General features: G+C 36.5%; 1 protein-coding gene across 5 annotated transcripts in view; it reads right to left on the reverse strand.

The window, feature by feature from the left end:
- Window positions 1-568: 568 nt before the first annotated feature.
- RELCH (RAB11 binding and LisH domain, coiled-coil and HEAT repeat containing) overlaps window positions 569-12,503 on the reverse strand; it is a 117,335-nt gene continuing 105,400 nt past the window's right edge. For 4 of the 5 annotated variants that reach the window (XM_033424993.2, XM_004268064.4, XM_012532418.3 and 1 more), the window contains 2 exons: window positions 10,932-11,002; window positions 569-2,287 (listed from right to left, as the gene is read on the reverse strand). In XM_033424993.2, coding sequence (XP_033280884.1) covers window positions 2,167-2,287; window positions 10,932-11,002 — 192 coding nt within the window. In that variant the 3' untranslated portion in view covers window positions 569-2,166. Of the gene's footprint in view, window positions 2,288-7,606; window positions 7,753-10,931; window positions 11,003-12,503 lie in introns of all 5 variants that reach the window. The other variant, XM_033424991.2, reaches the window with a different exon arrangement.

Genomic DNA, 12,503 nt, shown 5'->3' on the forward strand with positions numbered 1-12,503 from the left:
TTTTACTTCTGTTTAAAAAGAGTGAGGATGGGAGTTTTACAGCTTGTTTTGGAAGAACACACGCAGTTTCAGTGATTAGGACTGTCTTGTGTTTAAAGAATCCATATTTTACCATAAAAATCAATGTGAAGTCTTACTGACATTAATATATTTAACAGCATAATAAGGGGGACTCACTTGAGATACACTGTGTATCTTGCTAGCTGGTGCCTTTCCAAAAAAACCATTAGCATTTAGATAAATGGAGTCACAAATTAATAAAAATTATCACATTAAAAATATATTATTTATTCACCAGGTAATAAACATACTAATTCTACTACAGTTCAAAGCAAATAAGAATTTAAACATTTTTTCTTTAAATCACCTCGGAAATGTATTAATTTTATACAACATAATCTTTTTTTAGTAAAAGTAAACTAAAATAGGTAATTTATATAGCTTATATTCTTAAAATAAAATATATTTTAATGAACATACACTTTCTCATTTCATTTTGCTTGGATGTAGGATATAGTGTTTCAAAATGAAAATAAACACACATAGTAAAAACCAAAACCAAAACAAGTATGCAAAAACATTTTATTTATAATAGATCAACATTTTTGACATGAAAGGTAGCCACTTTCAATTTCTCAGGAATGCCTAGAATCCAACAGTTTCCATAAAGACTAGTTACTTAACAATTATTTCACTGTAGGTAAAAGAAATAATTTCAGAATAAACTTTTTAAATGGCTTTGCCTATGGCAACTTATTTTATAAGCTTTAATATGTGGTAAGCTAGCTTTCCCAGGAACTGAATATAAACCACCTATGTTCCAAGTGTATTAAACCAGTTTATACAACAAACATGACAATCACCCATTTGTATCAGCTGTGCTCAAAAGAGAATTCTCTTTACCAAAATATGCATTTTTCAAAAAGGCCTCACATTAACCCCTTAAACCAACCACCTCCCTTCTATGTCCAGGACCACTCTTTTCTACTTCAAGTTGCGTTACTTTAAAGACAACTGTCAAATTCCAGCGGAACAGTACACTGACTTAAGACTCTATGTAATATATATCAAACACAAGAATAGTCACTGACTTTAAGGGACAAGGTGATGACTAACCAGTAATAATTTAGCCAGTGTCATTTTTAGTTTAGAGGGAAAAAAGCAGCCCCCAAATGTCCTGAACTTTTCTGTACTTCTCTGTAACACACAGAATGAAAAGATAATCTCTGAAATTAAAATCATTAGAAAACATCTTAATAAAATGTTTTATGTAAATAGGTGTTAAATATTAGATTCAAACCATTATTTTCTTCTGTATTTCGGTTTGGGAAAAAATGTCACAATTATTCGGTCTTCTTACTTAAATTTAGTTTTGAGAATTTAAATCTACTACACACCAGTATGTAAAATTCACCTTGGTTAACCACTCCCCGTGCTTCTGTGCTGGGTTTCCTCAGGTAAGTCCATTATATGCATGTAAGTGATGGGGAGGTTTAAATAGCACTTAAAGAATATTCATGAGAGTGCTGAAATATTGAAAGTTTCATTATTATCTACTTACTGTAGGATTTGCAATTCAAATTCATTGCAGTATTATAAACACTGTGTGAATGGAATGCACACAATTCCTACAGACACACAAACTGAAGTCCAAAAGGCACAGAGTAATGCTGGTGGCTCTTTCTAGTCAGTTAAGAAACAATAAAAAGTCTGCTTTATTCTTTCATAATTTAAATACTTAAGTAATCTCCACTTTTATTACTTTATAACAATGACTGCAAATTTACATTATTTTAAGTACCACTGTAATAGCTTAGTGTATCATACAGATATTTGCTAATATCCCATCCAAAAATTAAAAAAAAAACCATATATATATATATATGTATATATATATATATATATATAAAATTATTCTGAAAGACAAGAACATAGAGGAGGGACTTGGTACAGACTATCAACTCAATTTTTTATCACCACAGTTGTAACTCCAAAATCAACAGATATACAGCAATAATCAAAAGCAGTGCAAATATCTTTGGAGGTTAAGATAAAATTATAATGCAAGAACATAAAAAAGAAATAAAAAAAGGCAAGTACTTCAAGTACAAGGAACCAGTCTGCTTGAGGTCCATTTAGTGTTTACTGGGGGCTTCCTTCCTGCTTTTACTTCTTTCTCTGAAACACATTGGCCAACATGGCACCTGATGTTGTCAACTGGCCCATTTTGTTCAAAAACTTGGTCTTTGTATCTTCACTCACTAAGCTTGCAGCAATTGACATTGAGCTAGGAAAGAAATTTTGAGATTCGTGTAAAGCAATTAAAAAACTAAAATATCTATTTTTTCATTTCTTTAGTAGTATAACATTAATAAATGCATTCTGAACTGGTATCACAAAAGGGAAACTAGTATTTATGGAGTAGAGTTTTTTGGTACCATAATAGGTTAGCAGCTTTCATATTCATTGTTTTTTTTTTTTTTTTTTTTTGCATTACGCGGGCCTCTCACTGCTGTGGTCCCTCCCGTTGCAGAGCACAGGCTCCGGACGCACAGGCTCAGCGGCCATGGCTTACGGGCCCAGCCGCTCCACGGCACGCGGGATCCCCCCGGACCGGGGCACGAACCTGCGTCACCTGCATTGGCAGGCGGACTCTCAACCACTGCGCCACCAGGGAAGCCCTGTTCATTGTTTTTTTAAAGGAAGCAGTGTGGTATAGTGATTAGGAGAAAGTGTGGAATGAGACTGAATCTCGGTTCTGTCATTTACCAGCTGTGTGACTTTGGGCAAGTTATTTAGTCTCTGTTTCCTCATCTATAAAATGGAGATAATTCTAGTACCTACCTCACAGGGCTATATAGGATTATACGAGTGTAAAGTGCTTATTAGCAGTGCCAGGCACGTAATACCATGCTCTAACTGTTAGTTATTCTTCTTATTATCAGCATTACTTCATTTAATTCTTACAGCAACCCTGGGAGATAGATATTACCCCTATTTTCACAGATGAGTAAAGGAAATCTCAGTGAGGTCTTTAACAATCCTAGGACATATTACTTTTTTGGGGGGGCAGGGTTGGGGAGAAGAAACATGTCCTCAATTGCCAATTGCACTAGTTTTGATGGACAGTGTCAAATCTTTTCCTTTCTTTTTGACCAACCTTCTGTGTAGGAAGTAAGCACAATTTAAATGACTACTAAACACAGCTGGTTTATCATATTACTGAACAGAGTATTGATAAAGGACAATTTTTCAGTGACCCAACAATTGTGCTATAATGGATTCAGTAATCCAGCTTATTGGCCTTGTGGCTTTGGCCAAGATGCTTTAAGATGCTTTAAATCACTGTGATTCAGTTTCCTCCTCTGTAAAATTTTGCAACTGTTACTGCAAAATATCTTGAGGACTAAGTAAGAGAATATGTTTGAACATGTCAAAGACAATGAGTGGCGAGCGAGGTGCAGGAGCTCAACAGACGTCTGTTAAATCTACACATGAAGTATGTGCTGCTACCTAAGACCTCTGGTTCTATGTGGTCTTTAAAGGTGTGTGCTGAGTTACTCAGTTAAATACCCGACCACGATGCCCATCCTGAAAGTCTCTTCTTCCCATTGCTCTCCTGCCAGTACATCAACCTGGTCTGACCCTACGTGCTCTGAATACCCCTCTCTTGCTGCTTTTCCTCTTCCCACAAAGTAATCCTCCATGAGGCTCAGCATTTGGCTCTAGTTCTTCAATTACAAAACTTACTCATTCTATAAGTTTTAAGTAACATCTCCATAGGATGACTCAAAAATATTTATTGGATCACAACATTTTTCCTGAGGGCCAGTCCCACATTACCACTGTTTGCTACATAAAGCCAATGTCTCAAGTTTTTTTTCATACCCTAACTTTAGAAATAACTCCCCACTTTTATTTCTGAGTACAAGTCTTTCACCTCCTTAGGCAGCTTTATTCCTAGGTATGTCATGCTTTTTGTTGCGATGGTAAATGGGAGTGTTTCCTTAATTTCTTTCTGATTTTTCATTGTTGGTGTATAGGAATGCCAGAGATTTCTGTGCGTTAATTTTGTATCCTGCAAATTTACCAAATTCATTAGTTCTAGTAGTTTTCTGGTGGCATCTTTAGGATTTTCTATGTATAGTATCATGTCATCTGCAAACAATGACAGTTTTACTTCTTTTCCAATCTGTATTCCTTTTACTTCTTTTTCTTCCCTGATTGCCGTGGCTAGAGTGAACATCCTTGTCTTGTTCCTGATCTTAGTGGAAATGCTTTCAGTTTTTCACCGTTGAGTATGAGGCTTGCTGTGGGTTTGTCACATATGGCCCTTATTATGTTGAGGTAGGTTCCCTCTATGCACGTTTTCTGGAGAGTTTTTATCACTCACTTTTATTTCTTTACTTGCCAGTGGTTCTATCCTTTTCCTCTCTTCCCAACAGTGAATATAATGGCTCTCCATTTCAAACTATCATCAAATCTTGTGACTCTATTCTACAACATCTTCTCTATTGTTTACTTTTATTTCTAATGCCAATACTTTACAACTGAATTATTCCAAAAGTTTTAGATCTGACCTCCTTGCATTAGTCAGATTCACCTCTTAAATAATCACTTCTTTATATCACACCCCTTCTCAAAATCTTCAGTGGTCACTTACTACCTACAAGATAAAATATGCATGGCATTCAAGAAACATAGCAATCTAATTCTTATGTGTGTGTGTGTGTGTGTGTGTGTGTGTGTTTAACCAACCATCACTACTTAACTTCTAGACCCCCTTGAGTCAGGTCTGCCTAGTCTAATTGTTCAAACCATTCTCAACTTAAATATTTCTTCTTTTATCTCGTGTCTAGCCATCTTTTAATTCCCAGCTCAAGCCCTATCTTTTCCATGATGCCTTTCCTTAACATTCTAGGTTTATAGTACTGTTTTTTTTTCTGTAGGAAACAGTGTTAAGTAAAAGATAAGTATGATTTTAGTTTGTATCTACAAAAACAGGATACATGGCTCAGATAATACTTGAGATACCATGAAGTCTTTTTTAAAAAAATATTTATTTATTTGGTTGCACTGGGTCTCAGTTGCGGCAGGTGGGCTCCTTAGTTGCGGCTCGCCAGCTCTTTAGCTGTGGCATGCAAACTCTTGTGGCATGCGTGTGGGATCCAGTTCCCTGACCAGGAATCGAACTCGGGCCCCCTGCATTGGGAGAATGCTTCCCTGGGAGTGTGCGCCACCAGGGAAGTCCCCCATCAAGTGTTAATGATATTCTAAGAAGAGTGCAACAATGATGCTAAGGAGTCTGGAAACCATAAGAGATAAAAGTGAAAGGAATGAAGAATGTTTGGTTTGGAGAAGAGAAGATTTAGGAGACTTAAGATACCTCTCTGTGTTACTCATGAAAAATGAGATATATAATATATATCTGCACAGCTGTATATATCGATAGAGCTCTACTGATGCACATCACAATTACCTGGGGGAACTTTTTGAAATGTGGACACCTAGACGTAACCCCAGTGATTCGGATTTTTTCCATCTGGGGTAGAGGACCCACGTATGTATTTTACAAAGCTTTCTAGTGAAGAACCATTACATTATGGCTTTTTTTTTTTTTGCTGAAGAAAGAGTTTACATTTTTATCAGTTAGACAAAAGGGTCTGACTCTGACCCCTCCGCCAAATGATGAAAACTTGGTATAGAGAGTAGATGTTATAGGAAGGGAGACTTTAACTCAGAATGAGAAAGGAATATTTTAAAAACAGAGTTGTTAAAAATGAAATGGGCTGCCTTGTAATGTCTTCTTACTGCAGGCTTTCAAGGGATTCTCAGATCTTTCCTTTGCAACTCATAGCCAACCAGCTGTCACTTCTTATTGATTCTGAATCTATAGACTCTCTTACTTCTGGCCTATCTTTAAAATTATTTATGTCCTAGAATAGTTCTCTCTCTCTCCACATCACTATATCTTGCAAATCAAAGATCACTATTCCTTCTCTTTGAAACCCCTATTTGATTTTTTGACACCACTCTGATTTGCCTCCTATTTCTCAGTTAAGCTTCTCGTAAATGCTGCACTTTCAAAAAAAAATTATTTATTTTATTTATTTATTTTTGGCTGCATTGGGTCTTCGTTGCTGCGTGTGGGCTTTCTCTAGTTGTGGCAAGCAGGGGCTACTCTTCGTTGCGGTGCGTGGGCTTCTCCTTACAGTGGCTTCTGTTGTTGTGGAGCATGGGCTCATGGGCTCTAGGTGTGCGGGCTTCAGTAGTTGTGGCTCTTGGGATCTAGAGCACAGGCTCAGTAGTTGTGGCGCACGGGCTTAGTTGCTCCCGGCATGTGGGATCTTCCCGGACCAGGGCTCGAACCCGTGTCCCCTGTATCGGCAGGTGGATTCTTAACCACTGCACCACCAGGGAAGTCCCTTAAATGCTGCATTTTAAATGTTGGTCTAATTCCAGGTCTGAGCTCCCTTTCCAAGTGATATCATCTATCCACCTCTAGTCCTTACCTAAGCCTTTAATTACCACCTATATCCTAATGGTTCCTAAATCTCAAAAACTGCTTATAGTGTTTTTCTTCCTGTACCTCAAATTTTAAATATTCCTCTTCAGAACAGTTCCATTTGGTTGTACGGTGCCATCATTCAATCTGGGAATTCTTATTAGATTCTAGTTCTTTCTTACTCTAACCTGTTGCCATGTTAAACTGAGTTCACATTTGAATATATCTTGAGTCCATCTTATTCTCATACTCACTGTTACATATAGGCAGTAAAACATGGTGGTTAAGACCATGGTCTCAAGAACCACAATGCCTGGGTTTGAATTCTGGTTCCTCCACTTAGTAGCTAGGTGGCCTTTGAGCAAGTTACCTAACCTCTGTGTCATCTGTAAAATGGGAATAGTATCTACTTCATAGGGTTATTATGATAAATTATTAGCAAATATATGAAAAATGCTGAGAATGGTGTCTGGTTCATGAGTGTATCTTATTATTACCTGACCATCCATGCCCATACCTGCCTTCATCATGGGTTACTACAGTAGCTTTCTGTTCCACCTGCTTCTCTGTTGCTTGTATTCACTAGAGCATGGCTTCCAAAGCAGTGGTTCTCAAAGTGTGGCTCCTGGACCCAGAGTATTAACATCACCTGGGAATTTGTTGCAATTCAAATTCTCAGGCTCCATCCCAGATCTTCTGAATCAAAAACTCTGGAGATGGCACCCAAGAATTTCCAAGTGATTCTGATGGACCCTAAGGCCTGAGAAGCAAAGTTACTAAGGGTTGGTAAACTAAGGGTCACAGGCCAAATCCAGTCTGCCACCTGTTTTTGTAAATAAAGTTTTATTGGAATGCAGCCATAGCCATACATTTCCATATTGTCAATGGCTGCTTACTGCTACAATAGCAGAGCTCAATTGTGTACTTGTAACAGAGACCATATGAATCGCAAAGCTTAAAATATTTACTGTCTTTACAGAGAAAGTTTGTTGACTCCTGGCCACAGGATAAGTCCAAACCTCTCATGTAGCATACAAAGTTCTTTATTAATGGTGCCCGTCTACCTTTATAGACTTATCTCTATTGTTCTCCCGTACATACTCTGTGCTGTAGCTTTAATTACAGTTCCCAAATATGCTTTTCTGAAACTTTTGTCCTTTGCACAGTGCTGATATTTCTGCATGTAATCCCTTTTCTCTTTTCTTTTGCCTCCGGTTGGAGGGTGGATCAGTTCATTACTTTGGAAACTGGTACATAAAGAGAAAGAATTGAACATTTATCTTGTCTTTACTATATAAACGGTATAACTTGGTAAAAATAGTACATATGGGGGATGGTTTTCTTTCTGAAGAATTCTAGCTGACAAATGAAGAAGGAATGATAGAGTAATACATTTTGTAATTGCTAATGAATTAACAGATCTGGCATTCATCATTAATAGATGTTAACATCACCAAAAAAAGAGAGAAGCAGACATTACCTGCCTCACAATGAAAACACACCTCCTCCTATGTAGAAGTCTTGGCAAATAAAAAACATGCCCCAAACCTGATTACATCTCTAGATCTAGATCCAACTAGTAAATTTATGGGAAATACAGAGGAACATTTTGAACCACACAAGGGAAATGCAATTAGCAAGATTTGGACTGTGGGAACCTCTATAGGACAAATGACTCAGTTCCTTCAACAAGTAAATTGTATGGAGAAAAAAAGAAATACAAGGGGGAACCTCTGAATTAAAAGAGACTCAAGAAACATATTAACCACTTATAATATATGGAATGTTGGATCCTGACTCAAGGAAACAAACTGTAGGGAAAAAACGAACAACAAATCAATAATGACATTTATGAAACAATTAGAAATTTGAACAAAGGCCAGATAATAAATGATATTAAGGAGTTGTTATGGTGTGATGATACTGTGTTTATGTTTAAAAAAATAGCACTTATCTTTTAGAGATGTATATCAGAATATGGGAGGGGAGAAGAGTTGGGTACAGATGAAATAAAATTGACTATGAGTTGATAATTGTTGAAGCTGAGTGATGAGTACATGGGAAATCATTATACCATGTTTATTTTTGTGTTAATGTGAAATTCTCTATAGTAAGAGTTTAAAAAAAATGATAATATAGAGGATTTGAATAACATTTACAATAGCCAGGACATGGAAGCAACCTAAGTGTCCATCGACAGATGAATGGATAAAGAAGATGTGGTACATATATACAATGGAGTATTATTCAGCCATAAAAAGGAACGAAATTGGGTCATTTGTAGAGATGTGGCTGGATCTAGAGACTGTCCTACAGAGTGAAGTAAGTCAGAAAGAAAAAAACAAATACCGTATATTAACGCATATATGTGGAATCTAGAAAAATGGTACAGACGAACCGGTTTGCAGGGCAGAAACTGAGACACAGAGTAGAGAACAAATGTATGGACACCAAGGGGGGAAAGCAGAGGCACGTGTGGGTGGTGGTGTGATGAATTGGGAGATTGGGATTGACATGTATACACTGATATGTATAAAATGGATGACTAATAAGGACCTGCTGTATAAAAAAATAAATTTTAAAAAAAGTTAAAAAATAAATGATAATATAGAGGATTTGAATAACATGGGAAAATATGATTATAAATGTGAACTTTTTTTTTTCTTAAAAAGGAAGGTCATATAACCAAAGCAATCTTAGAAAGTTACAAAGAGATTTCTTTCTTGTAAAATTCCTGCATGATAATTCATGAAATTTCATTTAGAATGTATTTCACATATAATTTTTCTCAGTTTTGGTCTAAAACCTTTTACATCTTAAACTAATAAGGCACCAAATAATTTTAATATTTAATATACAACAAATGAACAGAATTATTTGCTTTAATGTTAACTTTATGGATTTTGTGTTCAGAATAGAAACCTATCAAAGTATGTCTATTGTTTTATAACTTTCCATGGCTAAAATGATAGAAGAGCTCCCACCATTCTAGGAGACTAAAGCAAGAGTTCTGACTCATAGTAAAAGGCAAAAGACTGCGTGTGTGTGTGTGTGTGTGTGTGTGTGTGTGTGTGTGTGTTGGGGTTGTGGGTGTGGAGGAGTGTGTTTCTGTGTGCCTAGCCTGACAAGATGAAACACTTATTCCTGGTAGTCAGTTTTATAAAGGAAACACCGTTGAGCTTTTCATGCCTAACAGAGTCCATTTAAGATCAACTGGTCAAGGTTACTTCAGAAAGAGTTAGAGTACACACAGACTACTTGTAAATTACTTCCTGTCCTGAAATGCCCAACTTTATTCTTTCACATCTATGTTCATATTTTAATTTCACTGAATCTTTGAATTCTAATTAGTTTGGTTGGAAGCATGGGACTAGAACATTCACAAGTTGACAATCCTTTATGCAGTGAGTCAAGTTAAATCTTACAACTCCTCTCATAAATTCCTACAAACTACGTTCACCAGTGATTCCCAAATCCAGCTACCTATCAGAATCTGTTTGGAAGCTTGTATTTATTTTATTTTATTTTTATATTTTACTGAAGTATAATTGATATACGATCTTATATAAGTTACAGGTTTATAATATAATGATTCATAATTTTTAAAGGTTATACTCCATTTATAGTTATTATAAAATATTGGCTATATTCCCTGTGTTGTACAATATATCCTTGTAGTTTATTTTATACATAATACTTTGTACCTCTTAATCCTCTACTCCTATATTGCCCCTCCCTCCTTCGCTCTCCCCACTGGTAACCACTAGTTTGTTCTCTATGAGTCTATTTCTTTTTTGTTATATTCACTAGTTTGTTGTATTTTTTAGATTCTTCATATAAGTGATATCATACAGCATTTGTCTTTCTCTGACTTATTTTGTTTAGCATAATACCCTCCAAGTCCATCCATGTTGTTGTATATCACAAAATTTCATTCTTTTTTATGGCTGAGTAGTATTCTACTGTATGCATGTATATGTGTGTGTGTGTGTGTGTGTATGTGCATGTGTATATATATATATACACACACACACACACCCCCCACGTCTTCTTTAACCATTCATCTGCTGATGGACACTTAGGTTGCTTCCATACCTTGGCAATTATAAATAATGCTGGCTGCTATGAACATTGGGGTGCATATATCTTTTCAAATTAGTGTTTTTGTTGGAAGCTTTTAAATATACAGATCCCTAGGCTGACTCAGAATGTTGAGGTCACAGAGAATGAGATAGAGATCTGAATTTTATATTTCCCAGATGGTTTATGGATTAGCATTAGAGAACTGTTGTTTTAAAGGATTTTCTTATCTTCCAAATTAATGACTACAAAATAACACAATATAAAACACTACACCCACCTAAAGAAAATTTATATAGAGAAATTAAGGTTAACTAAAGCCTTAAAAAAAGAATTAATGTCTTACCCTTGAGGCTCTTGGACGGTCTTGTTCTCTACTTTTTGTTCACATTCTTTTATCATGGAAGTTAAAATAACCTGATTTAAAAAAAAATGACTTTAGAGAAATACTGTTAACATAATAAAATGCTATGGTTTAAAGTTTTTAATTGAATTTTTAATATTCCCATAAGCTAATATGTTAACTAAAAATTGAAAATTTTGGCAGTTACTTAGTTAAAGGAATTCACATTGGATTGCTAGACTAGGTACCGAAATAGCTTTAAAAGATCTCAATCGTATAACTTAATAATTCACTTTGATTTTCACTAACCTTCCTTCTGAGTCTGATTCCATTCTCCCTTAGCTTTCCCCACTATCTAATGTTAAAAGTAAAATTTACATACATTTAAAAAATACACATACCATGGTCAGACATATTTTCCCAGTAAAAGCTGTTCTGTCCCTTGTCCCTTGCTTTTTCCAGGTTGCTAAAAGCAAGATGCTCTATTTTAAAGTCTAGGGCAGAGACCAGATATAGGTCTGTGGTCACTAAAACTGGGGAGACAATGGGTGTCTAAGAGTTGCTATCACTCTTGCGGGGAGACTGAGTGAGTAATGGAAAGGGTGGAGGGATGGAAGCTACTGCCCCAAGTGCTGGCACCCACACCAGAAACCAAATGGCCCTCCTGAATTTTCTTGGCCCATATTTGTACATGGAGGTCACTAGACAACAAACTTATTGTCACCCTCTACGTGCTAGGCATGTTTTTAGACACAGAGGATGCAGCAAATAGACAACATTCCCTCCTTGTGGAGAGCTTATGTTCCTTTGTTATAGACAACAAACACAAAAAATAAGTAAATCATATAGTATATTACAAAGTGATAAGGGCTTTGGAAAGAACACTGAGTGAGATAAGGGGTATAGAAGGCCAAAGTGAAGAATATTACAATTTACATGGAGGTGTTCTAAGCAGGTTTCATGGAGAGGATGATATTTAAGCAAGAACCTGAGGGACATGAGGAGTAAGTGTGTGAGACCCTGGTTAGAGGCTGAGCAAAGACTCCAGGTGGGAGTATGTCTATTGTATTCTAAGCCTGGAAGCCAGAGTGGTGGGTACAGAGTGAGCAAGGGGGAAGGCAGAAGGTGAGGCCCGGGAGGTAAGGAGGAAGGAGCTGGGTCCTCTAGTGCCTTGCAGATTATGGTAAAGACTTTTGATTTTGTAATGTTTTCCCGCTCTCTCATCTGACACATTACAGATTTCGTTTGTTTGGCTCTTTTCTTTTGCATCAGTGTTTTTTTGGGAGAGTTTTTGTACTTTCTCTTCCACTCCCTGTATTGTCCGTTCCCTCCAGTATCCTTTTTCTTGTGTGTATATTTTCATCTCTGTCTTTGATGTCAGAGGCTTTTTTCAAATGGTTGGTGATCTTGGGATATCCACTAAAGACTGAGGTACTAAAACGTTGATTAGAATCTCTTCATGCATGAGTAAATTTACTTTAAGGTGACACTGGCACAAACTTTCTGCCAATCTTTTTTTCCCTGCAAATATAATTCTGGCTGCCACCCCATTCCTGGAGCTAAGAAGGAGAAAGG

This window comes from Orcinus orca, chromosome 15 (assembly GCF_937001465.1).
Source record: "Orcinus orca chromosome 15, mOrcOrc1.1, whole genome shotgun sequence".
Taxonomy (NCBI): Eukaryota; Metazoa; Chordata; class Mammalia; order Artiodactyla; family Delphinidae; genus Orcinus; species Orcinus orca.